This window comes from Cavia porcellus, unplaced genomic scaffold (assembly GCF_034190915.1).
Source record: "Cavia porcellus strain 051 isolate PalLab524CR breed Dunkin Hartley unplaced genomic scaffold, mCavPor4.1 scaffold_27, whole genome shotgun sequence".
NCBI lineage: Eukaryota > Metazoa > Chordata > Mammalia > Rodentia > Caviidae > Cavia > Cavia porcellus.
Genome location: NW_026947510.1, coordinates 1,058,221 through 1,069,760, shown reverse-complemented (window position 1 = coordinate 1,069,760; position 11,540 = coordinate 1,058,221). Strand labels below are relative to the sequence as shown.

The 11,540-nt window shown below is 46.8% G+C and overlaps 1 protein-coding gene across 1 annotated transcript; it reads left to right on the top strand.

Annotated features, from left to right (window-relative positions):
• Positions 1-48: 48 nt before the first annotated feature.
• On the top strand, positions 49-10,216 carry Tex52 (testis expressed 52). The gene is made up of 3 exons (XM_013145103.2): positions 49-675; positions 2,754-3,304; positions 7,181-10,216. Exons 1-3 carry the CDS (start codon positions 607-609, stop codon positions 7,473-7,475), a joined length of 915 nt encoding a protein of 304 aa, XP_013000557.2. The 5' UTR covers positions 49-606; the 3' UTR covers positions 7,476-10,216.
• Positions 10,217-11,540: the final 1,324 nt, after the last annotated feature.

Below are 11,540 nucleotides of genomic sequence, written 5' to 3'. Positions count from 1 at the left end.
CAACTGAAGGAGAGTGTGCCAGGGCTTCCACATGGTGCCCTCCCTTGATTCCTGGGAATTGAACTTGATTCTGCACTGAGCTGCATCAACAGCTTTTCTACTTTGAGACGGTCTTGCCAATTGCCCGGGCAGTCTTGAACTACCAATCCTCCTATCTTAGTCTACCAGAATGCTGGGGTCCCAGGCATGCACCATTGTGCCTGGCTTTCTCCCATGCCATTTCTAATACTGAAAGTACTGATTTTCCCAGTGCTACCCTGCACATCCCACTTCTCTTCCCCGTCTTCCCAATTTTGTTCCTTGGGACCTGGAGCATCAGGGGAGGGGGAGCCCTGTTGCAGGGGCCTTATTACCACCACCAAGAGGCCTCCCTGAATGTTCCTGCTTCTGTCAATTTTTGTAGCCCAAACTGACAAGAGTCAGCCCTCTGCCTATCTCAGTGGAAAGGCAGGTGGTGGACCCAGGGACTGAAGAGTCTCATGTGACAGATAAGGGCCTCCCTACATCACCTTTCAGAAAGTGTCACCATAGCAACTCAAGTAACAAACAATGGTTCCCTAAAGGGCTCCTCACAAAGCTCTCTCTCCTGGCTCTGAGCCCAGAAGAATGGCCAGCAACACACCAAGGTCACTCAGAGGGCCCAGTGACTCATGTCGCAGAGAGCCTCTGCTACAGGTAGTGTACCTTTTCCTCTGGTTGGGCTGGTGCTCTGAGCAGCAGGTCTCCTGGGGTGTAAATTGTGTTCTCAGCCCTATAACCTGGCAGCAGAGCTCGGACTTGAGCGGCCTTCTCATAGGCCTTGACTCGTCATGTTACCTTCTATCTGAAATGTGTGGTATAGGATTCTTTTAGGATTTAGGATTTTTTTTTTTTTTATCTCGGAATGTTTGTGTATACATAAAGAATGAGATATCTTGGGAATGAGACCTGTCTACACGTGAAATTTGTGTGTTTCATTTATACCTTGAAGGCACCTAGCCTTCAAGTCATTTTATTCAGCATTTTTAGTGTTCCTGTTTCTTGACTGGTCAGTTAATGTTAGGTGTGGCATTTTCCACCTGTCATGCTATGTGATGCTCAGAAAGATTTAGATTTTGAGCATTTTGGATTTTTGGATTCTCAAATTAGGGAGTCAACCTATACCACATCCCCTGCCCCATTTGTAGAAATGATTTAGGGGACAAGGTCCAAACTGCAGGGAGGCTGGGCATGATGGCACATACCTGTAATCCTAGCACTCAGGAGACCAACACAGGAGGAGTGCTGCAAATTCTAGGCCAGCCAGGGGCTACATGGTGAGGTGAGCACCAGCCTGGATAAAACAAAAGCCCAGGGACAAATAGGGATTTAAAAGACATTTTGTCCTGACCAGGCTACATGCTGAGCCAGTGTTCCACAGGCTGTCTCACTTGCATACTGGTCCAGATCCCTGTCTCCATTCATTGAGACACACAATTTGTCTTTAGCAAAGGTTTATTTTGGCTCATGGTTTTAGAGATTTCTGTCTGTGATCACTTGGCCCTTTTGGCACGGATCTGTGGCGGTTCAGGTCATCATGGTGGAAACACATGGTGGAGGAGGCCTGTGACCTCTAGGCAGCTATAAAGCAGAGAAAGAGGCATGATCCCATGGTCCCCACCAAGGCAACTGCCAGTGACCTCATTTCTCTCAACTAAGCCATGCCTCCTAAAGGTGTCACCACTGTCCATGGCCCCATTGACTGGCAATCAAGCTGACATGCATTTGTGGGTTTTGGGAACACTTTTAAGCCATAGCAAAGACAATGACAAGACTTGCTCATAGAGTCCTGAGGGTCAAACAGGACATGCATAAGCATCAGCAGCACTGACACAGATTTGCTATTTTATCTCCCAGTGGGGACAGGTACAGGAAAGGGAATGAATTGACATTATAGATGCTTTCTTTTTTTAAAATGCATTTTATTTTTAATTAAAATTTTTTCAAGACAGGGTTTCACTTTGTAGTTCATGCAGGCCTTGAACTGATCCTCAGGCTGATGTTGAACTGGTGATCCTCCTGTCTCAGCTTCTTGAGTGCTAAGATCATAGGTATGGGCTACCATGCCCAGCAATACTTGTATTTTATTGAAAAATAAGAGGAGGTGATGATGCATGCCTGTAATCTCAACATTCTAGGAGGCTGAGGCAAGAGGATTGAAAGTTGGAATCCAGAGTGGGCAACTAGGCAAGACTGTATCAAAGTAAAAAATGGGCTCAATCGTAGAAGCCTCCAGGAAAACAAAAGCCAAAAGCACCACAAATGAGCGAGAAATAGTAGAGGGAATCTGGGTTGCCAGGATGAAAAATTCCCTGTTGTCACTTCTGGAGAAGAGCTTTCCATGAGTTACCAGGTGTCACCAAGAGCACTGGCAGGAACTTTCTGGAGTGAGTGTCATGGGCCACCACTTGATGGAGGCCCTGGGCAGGAATGTGGGATGATCATAATGGGGGAGGGGACCAAAGATGAGTAAAGCTGAGATGTGGGCGATCAAGGCCAAAATATGACCAGTGGAAAGAGAGCAAGAAGGGAAGATCCAGGAAATAATATGGAAAACAGTGCCATAATTTCTGGGGGGCAAGACACGAAGAAGTGCCTCCCTGCCAGGCTACTGTGTCCCTGAAAGAATCCAGGGTTAGAGGAGGCTGTGCCTTGGGGAGCAGAGCTCAGGGCTCAGCCCTGTGCTGAGTCCTTGTGGATACAGCCATCTCCACGCTCCCTTTTTCTTTTCCTAGATGGTCCATGCCAATGAACACTTTCCCCAATATCAGACATGGCTTCAGCGCCAGTTCTTACTTCCTGGTAAGACCTGGGAGTTACCTGGCTTCACCCGGCAAGCCTACCACCAATTGGCCCTGCAGCGACCACCCTGCACAGATATCAAGTCCATCGTGCGTCAGAGGCTGCTCTACCCTTGCAAGAGTGCAGCCGAGCACACCTGGGGCTTCCATACATGGCTCGATGTGGGGCGTCTGCCTGCCACCTTCCCCAAGAGGCCTGACAAGCCCTACGACAGCAACGTCTGGCGCTGGCTCACACACCCACATGCTTATCGCCTTCAGCCAGCAGAGCCCCCAGTACCTCCTCCTTCCTGGATGGGGCCAAACAGCTTCCTGAACTTCATCCACTCCATACCCATCTTTTTGGATGGGGACAGGAAGAACCAGGTGATTCTGAAGACCATGAAACAGCTGAAGGAAGCAGAGAAACTCAAGCTGAGAAGTGAAATAAGAGCACCTCTGCTTGATGCCCATGGCAACATCCTGCCCCCTGCCAAGCTCAAGAAGTAAGAGCAGCCCTTGTATGGTGCACCCCTGTTGTGGGTGAACCCCCCTTCCTGGTGTCTAACTGTCCTCCTGCCTTCCTCCTTGTGGTCATCTACCTTTTGTGCTTGTCTTTGTGGTGCTGAGGATGGAACTCAGAGCCTTGCACATGCTAGGCAAGTGCTCTGCCGTTGGGCTGCACCCCAACTGACATTCATTTTCAGAATACAGCATAGCTAGAAAGACTAGGGGAGCAGGACAAGACCAGCAAGAGGGGGCACTTTATTGTTTAAAAACGATATAGAGTGTCACTCAAATGATCAATCCTTCTAGACTCTGGGGATACTGAGGAATGTGACTCAGTTCTTACCCTCCAAATAGCCATCAAAGTCGGGCCATCCGGCACTCAGGAGACTGAGACAGGAAGACTGCAAGTTCAAGACCAGTCTGGGCTGCATAGCAAGACTTCATCTAAAAAAAAATTCTAAATCCAACGAAACAAAGCAACAAAAACAACAACAAGAAAGAAAAAAAGCAAAAAGAAAAAGAAAAGAAACAAACAATAGCAATAACAACAATAAAAACCACACATGCCTGTAAACTACTCACATTGTGAGACAGTGTGTATTATAAGAAAGCCATTATTGCCTTGTGAGTGTGTGTGTGCGTACATGCACGTGCATGAGTGGTGCTAGGGATTGAAGTCAGAGCCTTGGGCATGCTAGGCAAGTTCACCACCACTGAACTACATCCCCAGAACTTTATCATTTTTAAACCAGAAAAAGAACATGTAAAACTTATTACATGTTTAAGGCAGGGGAGTATAGGGTTAAGTTCCAGGAAGTCCATCACTGGTAAATTGCTTCGTTTCTCTAAACTCAGTACCATCCCTGATAAAGTGAGTATCGTAAATATGTCCCTCACCGAGTGAGAATAGGATGCGTTAGTTAAACCAAATGTGATGGCCCAGGCTTGTAATCCCAGGACTCTGGAGACTGAGGCAGGAAGATGGCAGTGAGTTCAAGGCCAGGCTGGAGTACATAGTGGGTTCAAGGACAGCCTGAACTGCATAGTGAGATCTGATCTCAAAAACTAAAAGAAGAAAATGAATTAGTGAATATGTAAAAGAACTGAGCCAGGGACTAGGATGCGGAGCAGTGGTGGAGTGCTTGCTTAGCATGTCCCATCCATAGCACCAAAAAAAAAAAAAAAAAAAAAAGGAGGGGAAGAAAGACAGAAGGGAAGGAAGGAGGGAAGGAGGGAAGGAAGGAAGGAGAAAGAAAAGAGAAAGGACAGGAAAAAGAAAAGACAGAACCAAACCAAAACAAGATGCTCTGGTGGAAGAAATTCTGGAGGAGCTGCTGTGAGCCAGACTGCTGTGAGCGTACTGGTGTCCTCATGTGTCTGGCTCCTCACCACTCCCTGCACTTGATGTGGAAGCCAGGGTTAAGACTGGAGGGGTAGAAAGCCTGCAAAGGGGAGAGAGAGAGGAGTGGTGGGAACAGACAGAAATTAAAAGGAATTGTTTGAGAGTTCCCAGCTCCTCCCACTCAGAAGGGACTTCCTGATAGGCACTGCTCATGATTTGTCTGCTGTACTTGCTATGAGACTGTTGATGGCTAATTTGTGCTACTGCAGGATCCAAAGTGAATAAGACTTAGCATCCTGCTCAAAAAGATCCATAGTTGAATCTAATTCCTTTAACTATTATCTTTTTTTGAAACGGTCTCATTATGCAGTTCAGGCTGACCTTGAGCTCACTTTGTAGCCCAGGCTGGTCTTGAACTTGCAACAATTCTCCTGCCTCAGCCTTCTGAGTGCTAGGAGTATAGGCATGTGCCACCACGCCTGGCTCCCTTTATCTGTATTATGTAATCTCCTGGGACTCCACTTTATAGACTGAGCATTCAAGGCAGTAGTCAAAGATTTCGCACAATTTCACACAGCCCCAGGTCACAAATGTGCTCAACTTTCAAAAATGATCTCAACTTTTAAAAATTGTTGTTGCTGTTGTTGTTTATGAGAATGGGCCTCACTATGTAGTTCAGACTGACCTTGAGCTCATTGTAGTTCAGGCTGGCACTGACTCACAGCATTCCTCTTGACTCAGCTTCCTGAGTGCTGGAATTGTTAAGCATGCAACATGATACCCAGGTGTTTAAAAGTGTTCTGAGCTTCACTTTTCTCCAGTATGTATTAGAGATGAGCCCTGTTCCTGACTGGCTTGTTAAAGAGATTAAGTGGCACATACAGAAGGGGTAGGAGAAATGGCATTGTCATCAGTGGAGCATTTCCATGAAGGAAGGGGCCACTGTGGGCATGCACCCTGGAGCTGGTGTGAAGGAGTCTTGGGTGAGGCTTTTCATTTGTTTTTTGTTGGCAGTGATGATTAGGATTGAACCGGGGACTTGAGCAGGCACATGCTCTACCCCTGAGCTACAGTCCCAGCCCCTCAGGCAAGCTTTTGGTGTTCACAGAGAAGGTACTATTTCAGCTGGACCTTAACAGAGTTGTACATGTGCAGAGGTGGAGCCACAAAAGCTAAAGAGAGGAGAAGCCTAATAAATCTGGTTGTTTCTCCTGAACTGTTCTATAAGGGAAGAGTAAAAAAAAAAATTGTTCTACAAAGACTGTGAGCTCAGCAGCAGTGTGTGTACTTAGCATGCATATAGTTCTGGGTTTATCTCCAGGAGTCTGGGAAGCTGAGGCAGGATAATCATAAGGTCAAGCCCAGCCAGGCAATTTAGCAAGATCCTGCCTATAAAAATTTAAAAATGGCCAGAGATGTAAGTTGTGGTAAAGATTCTGGGTTCAATCCTCAGGTACTGTAAGGGGAAAAAAAAAAAAAGGCTTACCGCCATCCTGGAAATTCTAACCTAGATAATGCAAGTCATAGCTCGGGCATGGTTTTTATTTTATTTTTGGTGATTTTGGGATGCAGGCTAGGCAAGCATTCTATTACTGAACTACACCCCTCTGCAATGTTTTACTTTTAAAGGGTTCCCAGGGTAATTCTAATGTTCAGTCATGGCTGAGAACCCTTGAATAAATCACCAGTAAAAAATGGGAATATCTGCTACAGCGGAAAACCTGCAACTATTCAACTGTTTTAAAAAAACAGTTGGCACACACCTGTAATCAAAGCACTCAGGGGGCGGGGGCAGGAGGATTGCCAGCCTGAATGACACAAAGGGACCCTGTCTCCAAAGCAAATTTTCTACTACTCTGTTTAAACATTGGCACACACCTGTAATCAAAGCACTCAGGGGGCGGGGGCAGGAGGATTGCCAGCCTGAATGACACAAAGGGACCCTGTCTCCAAAGCAAATTTTCTACTACTCTGTTTAAACACTATGGGCCAACAAAGAGGAAGTCACTGGCTTGCACTGAGTTGAGTGGCCTTATCACAAGCACTATGTTAGTGAACACGGTAAAACCTGAAGGACAGTTACAATTTAGGTAAGAATCCAGCTGGTGTGGTGGTACACACTTGTAATTCCAGCCCTCAGAAGGTTGAGAAGGAAAGTCTCCACAAGGTTGAGGCCAGCCTGGGCTACATAGTTTAAGGTCAGTCTGAACTTACATAGTGAGACCTGTCTTAGAGAGAGACAGACAGAGAGACAGAGACAGACAGAGACAGAGAGAAAGAGAGACTGAATGATGTTATACACAATATGTCAAAAGGATGAAAGCTTTACTAGCTACACCATATGATCTCACCAGATTTATGCCAAAACACACACCTAGGACACAGTGCAGACCATTTGACATACAGGAAATAGAAGAGATTCCTGTAGCCTGGTGCCCAGTCAGCTGGTGGAAGACAAGCTCACCTTTCCTTCCCATCCTTCCCCACCATGCTTTTTGCTCTCCCTTGACCTCTCTTCCTTCTCTAACAGGTCCTGGTACAAATCAGCTGATGGATGGTTTGAGTCTCAGGGCCTCCCACTGCTGCCCAGTGCAGTTCCTATTGCTGTAGCCAGGAACTGGCCCTGTCCAAACCCTCTGCCTCATTACCAGAAGAAGGCTCTAAAGCTGGCCTGGATACCTAGTGTGCCCCTGAGCAAGAACCTCATAAAGGATTACCAGACCTTGCTAGAAGACCGCATTGCAGTGCCCCTCCACCATCTGTCCACAGCACAGCTCAGCCAATCCTCAGGGAGGAAGAGAAGGAGGAGGCCTGGACATGTGTAGAAGAGGCTGCAGATGGTAAAGACCATGGGAAGCCCACAGACCCCCAGTTTCCTGTGTTCTCAACCTACACTCCTTCAGCAGGAAGCCTCAGGGTAACTGAAGAACTCTGGATTCACCATCATTCCAACCCTATGTCACCTCTGTACCCCAGGATCCTGAAGATACCACTGAAAATCTCAGCTGTGTATTTCTTCCTCAGAGGACTCTCTGAGAAGGTGAGAGGACAGGGGCAAGGAATGTGGGTGAGGCAACAAGAGCAGGTGGAGTTGCCAGTTCCTAAGGATGGAGCCAGGACAGGCAGGGTGAAAATGAGAAAGGGGGGGGTTACTAGAAATGTGGGTAAGAAGACGTGACCTCCGCTTTCATAACCCATTTGGAATGGGTGTGGGGTGGGTAGGAGTACAGAGGGCCTCTCAGGAAAAAGTCACCACAATTCATCTCTCCCTGAACCATCTGCTGTCTGGACAAAAATCGGGCACATTATATTTGGGTGCAGGTTCTCCTGCAGGGGCTCAGGGAGTGGGGGTCAGGCCTGGCTGGTTCTGAGGACAGGAGGATGGGAGAGTCAGACCCTGGGAAGGCCAGCCAGGCACCTGCAGAGCACAGGAGTAGAATGAAGTAAAGACTCAAGGCAAAAGTCAACGTGGTCACTATAGGGCATCATTAAGAGCCTAGAGCTTGTGCTGCAGTGGACTCCGGAGACCTCAGTCTTTGCCACAGAGGAGTCAGAGACAAAGCCTGGAGTGGAGGCAGGCAAAGGGCAGTTGTCAGGAAGGAGCTGGCCCTGGATGAAGTGGAGGCCTGGTGGAAAAGATTAGGGGTAGGTGGATGTGGGGGCCCTACTTCACCTCTCTCTGTAAGCAGATGGCCCCAGCTGCCTTCTCTTGGTCTCCTGCCCACTGGCCTCTCTGTCTAACCTTGATGGAGCCTCACCCCATAGACACCTGGGAATCACCACATCAGAGGGTTTGGGCATGGGTTTCACCAGTATTCAACTGTGTGACCTTTGAGAAAGTCAGCTCCCTTTGTCTTGGTTACTTTTCTCAGTGCTGAGATAAAATATCCAACACTGAAAGTTAAAGGAGGGGTTTATTTAGCTCACAGTGTTAGAGGTTTCAGTTCACAGTTGGCTGGTTCCAAGGCAGGGCGACACATGGCAGAGGGGCAACAGTTCATGGCACTGGAAGTCAGCGAAAGCAACTAGGGGCAGACAAGACTGTTTCAGTCCCTTTAGTGTATTCAGGATCCTCACCCTAGAGTGGATGTGGCACTCACACCCTTAATCCCAGCATTATACCCTCTAGATTCAGCCGACTCTGAAAAAACCCTATGACCGCAGGAGGCTTTGCAGGGCATCCAGACACAAGCCATAACACCCTTCTAGCTTTAAATTTCCTCATCTGCTCAATAGGCATCACTAGACTTTAAATAAGTGGGACAAATAAGTGAATGAAGTGTTTGCAAAGTATCTGGCACACTGTAGGTCTTCCCTGGCTGAAGCTATCAATCACTGCTCATAGAATAAAAATGATAAATAGAATATTGTTCATTCATTAAAAGGAGTAGCGTACTGATCAGTGCTATAGTGTGGGTGAAAAGTGGAATTGCTGTGGAGGGAAGAAGGAGGCACAAAGAGCATCACCCAGTCTGATCCCACCTATAGGAGATTCCTAGAAAAGGCAACTCATAGAGACAGAAGAGCTCACTGGGAGCTCAGAGGCAGTGGATGGTGGGGAGTCATTGTTTAGGAACATGGAGTTTCTGTTGTGGATGATGATGAAAACGTTCTGGAATTAGGTAGTGATAATGATAGCACAATATTATGAATCTTCTTCTCTTTTGCCTTCTCCTTCTCCTGCTTCTCATCCTCCTCCTTCTTTGGTTTTTGGAGACAGGGTTTAGGCTGGCCTTGAACGCACTATGTAGCCTAGACTGGCCTCAAACTTACAGTGATCCTCCTGCCTCTGCCTCTGAGTGCTGGAAATAGGCGTGTGCCACCATTCCTGACTATTGTGAAGGTTCTTAGTGCCCCAGATTTGTACATTTACCAATGCTTTAAATGGTAAAATTTATAATATCTATAATTAGCCACAATAAAAATTTTGAAAAAGGGAATAAAGTACTGATAGGTGAATAAACCTTGAAAACGTGCAGAGAGACCACCTGTGGTTTGCAGTGCTTAAGATATGGTTTGATATCCCAAGAGCTCATGTGTTAGAGACATGGTTCCCAGTGTCACATTGTGATAGGAGAGGGACCTTGAAGAGCTGGTGCCCACGAGAAGTATTCAGGGAATTGGGGGCACGGCCCAGCAGGAAAAATTAATGCTGGTTTGTCAGAGTGAATTAGTTGTTCTCAAGAAAGTTGCAATAAAAGAGCAGGAGCTGAGCCTCTCTTACTGTCTGGTTTCCTGTCACCACGTGGTCTCTCCCTCTGTCACACACACCTACCATGATGTCATCCACACTGTGACACAGCCAAGGGGGCCCTCACTAGAGCCAGATAGCTCTTGGCACATTGCTCCAAACTATGAGCATAATAAACTTCTTTTCTTTGTAAATACTTTGCCTTAGGTATTTTATTGGAGCAATGGAAAATGAACTCATACATTGTGTGACTCATTTATGTGATGTATCTATGACATACAAATCCAGAGCTAGAAAGTGAATCAATAGCTGCTAGGTGCTAAGAAGGGGAAATTTAATGTATTTTGAAAGTAAATGCAGATGGTGGTTGTATAACATTATGAATGAACTAAATCCTACTGACATGTAAACTTTATAATGGTAAATTTTATGTCATGTGGATTTCTTCTAAATTAAAATTAATTATACCACACATGAACTGTGTAGTTTTCACTTTCCTTCCAGCTCCAAACCTGTAATTATTCTTGTCTTTCTGGATCCCCACCTCTCGTCCTGATGTCTTGAGGGAATGCAAACGGGCAGAATCAAGGGCTGGAGAACTCCGTGGTACTTCAGAGAGTATCCATTCTCCCTATGCTGGACTAGGAATAACAGTGGGAAAAGGGTTCCCTTTACATATGATCCAAAACAGTCAGAGTTGAGCAGTTCATTAGAAAGTGAATCTAATGCCCTTTTTTTGTTTTTGTTTTTTGAGATAGAGGCTTGATATGTAGCTCAGGCTGGCCTCAAACGTGTGGTCCTTGGGCTGGGGATTTAGTTTAGTGGCACAGTGCCTGCCTGGCAAGAGCAAGGTCCTGAATTCAATTCCTGATACCACTCCCCCACCAAAAATAAATAAATAAAAACCACAAAACAAAAAAACCTGTGATCCTCCTGCCTCAGTCTCCCAAGTGCTAGGCTTACAAATATGTACCACTGTGCCTGGCTGGGTTTTTGTTTTGTTTTTCATTTTTTGCAAAATTAATCAAACCCTGGATCTCACACATGCTAGGCAAGTGTTCTGCCACTGACCTACAATGCGGGCCTCTAATGCCCTTGGTTTTTTAGATGAAGCAGCGATTAAGAAGTGATCTTCTCTGGACCCCCAAACCACACAGTCCTGTCTCTTTGGTGGTAAAATAGGAGGCTCTGGGTCTGGAGCTAGGACTCTAGGGCCTGTGTTAACCTATTCCTCAAGCCACATGTCTCCTTTCCAAAGAGCGGCCCCTAGTGACACTTTAGGAGATAACATGAGGATTTGGGGAGCAGGAGGAAGGAAGCTACTGGGACTTTTGAGAGCAAGTTCCCCCTTCTCTGGTCTTAAACTAAAGGAGGGCAAAAAGGAAGTGTGATACACCCCCACCTTGCCAGGCCCAGGCCACTCAACAAGCTCCCAGTCTCAATTGGGACTTCTATCCCGTCCCACTATCTTCCCACAGCCTCTGGAGTGGCCTCTTCCTTGCCCCAGTGGTGTCACTAGGACACTGTCGGGCCCTCTTGTGCATTGACCAGCTAGGGAGGCAGAAGTAGAACTCCTGAAACTCCTGAGCTCCGGTGGGCCAGGCGATCTGGGAGACAAAAGCAGCCATCCATTCTCTGGGTTTGGAGACTGCTAAGGTAATTCCTAGCTCAGCCTGCTGGGTGTGTGGCTGGCAACCAT